The sequence below is a fragment of the Argentina silus genome (assembly GCF_951799395.1).
Source record: "Argentina silus genome assembly, chromosome: 7".
Lineage (NCBI taxonomy): Eukaryota > Metazoa > Chordata > Actinopteri > Argentiniformes > Argentinidae > Argentina > Argentina silus.
Genome location: NC_139661.1, coordinates 23213333 through 23215687, shown reverse-complemented (window position 1 = coordinate 23215687; position 2355 = coordinate 23213333). Strand labels below are relative to the sequence as shown.

Below are 2355 nucleotides of genomic sequence, written 5' to 3'. Positions count from 1 at the left end.
CTACACTGCTACTATACTATACTACTATACTATACTACTATACTACACTACTATACTATACTACACTACTATACTATACTACTATACTACACTACTATACTATACTACTATACTACACTACTATACTATACTACACTACTATACTATACTACTATACTACACTACTATACTATACTACTATACTACACTACTATACTATACTATACTACTATACTACACTACTATACTACTATACTATACTACTATACTACACTACTATACTATACTACTATACTACACTACTATACTATACTACTATACTATACTATCATACTATACTACACTACTATACTATACTACTATACTATACTACACTACTATACTATACTACTATACTACACTACTATACTACACTACTATACTACACTACTATACTATACTACTATACTACACTACTATACTACTATACTACACTACTATACTATACTATACTATACTACTATACTATACTACTATACTACACTACTACTATCCACTACTATAGTACACTTCTACTATCCACCTCAGACACTACTATCCTCCTCAGACACTACTATCCTCCTCAGACAGGACTACTTGGTATTACTCTCTCTGCCTCTCTCCTCTTTCCTTCTCTCTGTCCCCCCCCCCTCTCTCTCATTCCCTCACTGTCTCATATCTATATGGTATTCTATTCCCCTCTCTCTCTCTCTCTCTCTTATGTCGTACCCTGAGGTGATGTTAACATGTGATGATGTCCGTGGTCTGTTTCCTGTTTGTAGCTACTACGTCCTGTATGGCTGTGATGTCCACCAGCCTGGTGGCCTGTCTCCTGCTGCACAAACACCGCAAGGTACTGTCCTGGTGCTGACCCAGCCCTACCACCGCTGTTCAGTACTGTCCTGGTGGCCTGGTGCTGACCCAGCCCTACCACCTCTGTCCTGGTGGCCTGGTGCTGACCCAGCCCTACCACCTCTGTCCTGGTGGCCTGGTGCTGACCCAGCCCTACCACCTCTGTCCTGGTGTTCTGGTGCTGACCCAGCCCTACCACCTCTGTCCTGGTGTTCTGGTGCTGACCCAGCCCTACCACCTCTGTCCTGGTGTTCTGGTGCTGACCCAGCCCTACCACCTCTGTCCTGGTGTTCTGGTGCTGACCCAGCCCTACCACCTCTGTCCTGGTGTTCTGGTGCTGACCCAGCCCTACCACCTCTGTCCTGGTGTTCTGGTGCTGACCCAGCCCTACCACCTCTGTCCTGGTGTTCTGGTGCTGACCCAGCCCTACCACCTCTGTCCTGGTGGCCTGGTGCTGACCCAGCCCTACCACCTCTGTCCTGGTGGCCTGGTGCTGACCCAGCCCTACCACCTCTGTCCTGGTGGCCTGGTGCTGACCCAGCCCTACCACCTCTGTCCTGGTGTTCTGGTGCTGACCCAGCCCTACCACCTCTCCTAGCCCTTAGCCTCCAGCACCCCATTACATAGTGACCTGAATGGCTGGAGGCTGTTTATGGAGGAAGCTTTCACCCTTCCTGCAAGCCCCCGGCGAGCTGCTCCATCCTACCATGTCTGTGTGTCTGTGTCTCAGTGTCTGTGTGTGTGTGTGTCCGTGTGTCCGTGTGTGTGTGTGTGTGTGTGTGTGTGTGTGTGTGTGTGTGTGTGTGTGTGTGTGTGTGTGTGTGTTTGCACGCCTCTTTCCTTCTCTCTCTCTCTCTCTCTCTCTCTCTCTCTCTCTGTTTAAGTGGCCTCCTCTCCCGTGGTGATGTCTTATAGATGAGTCCCAGTTTGAGCTGATGAGCCATAAACAGCCCCGCCATTCCTTGTTAGTCTGGTTGAATGGCCTCCATTTCCTGTGTCTTCACCCTGTCTCTCTCTGCTCCGTCTGGGGGGGCAGATTATGTTGTTTGCTGTTTGTTTTCATTGGTCATCAAGACAGTTTGCTCAGCCACCCACCCCCCCCTCCTCTGTCCCTCTCTCTCCATCACCCTCTCTCTCTCCATCTCTCTCTTTCCCTCGACCCACTCTCTCTCTCCATCTCTCTTTCTCCCCATGACCCCCTCTCCCCCCCCTCTCTCTCCATCTCTCTCTCTCCCTCGACCCTCTCTCCCCCCTCTCCCTCCCCAGGGTGTGTATCTCTCTGCTCTGTGTCGGGACGTGTCCTGGCTGATCGAGGAGGTCTTGTTCAGGAACAAAGACGTGGGCTTCGGTGGAAGTCTGGTCGGTGTGATCCACCACGCCCTCACCCTCCTCACCCCCCACCTCACCCTGGCAGCCCTGCCCTCCAGGGCAGACCCCCTCATCGCCCCTCACCCCTCCGCCACCCTCAGCCTCTCCCTCCACACGCGTGTACTCACACACACCTTC

The 2355-nt window shown here is 50.9% G+C and overlaps 1 protein-coding gene across 1 annotated transcript in view; it reads left to right on the top strand.

The window, feature by feature from the left end:
- gpat2 (glycerol-3-phosphate acyltransferase 2, mitochondrial) overlaps window positions 1-2355 on the top strand; it is a gene marked incomplete at both ends in the record, with an annotated part of 61832 nt that overhangs the window by 54745 nt on the left and 4732 nt on the right. The window contains 2 exons of the mRNA XM_083674020.1: window positions 780-850; window positions 2116-2355. The exon at window positions 2116-2355 is cut by the window's right edge and continues 19 nt beyond it. Of these exons, the coding sequence (XP_083530146.1) occupies window positions 780-850; window positions 2116-2355 (311 nt within the window). The remainder of the gene's footprint in view (window positions 1-779; window positions 851-2115) is intronic.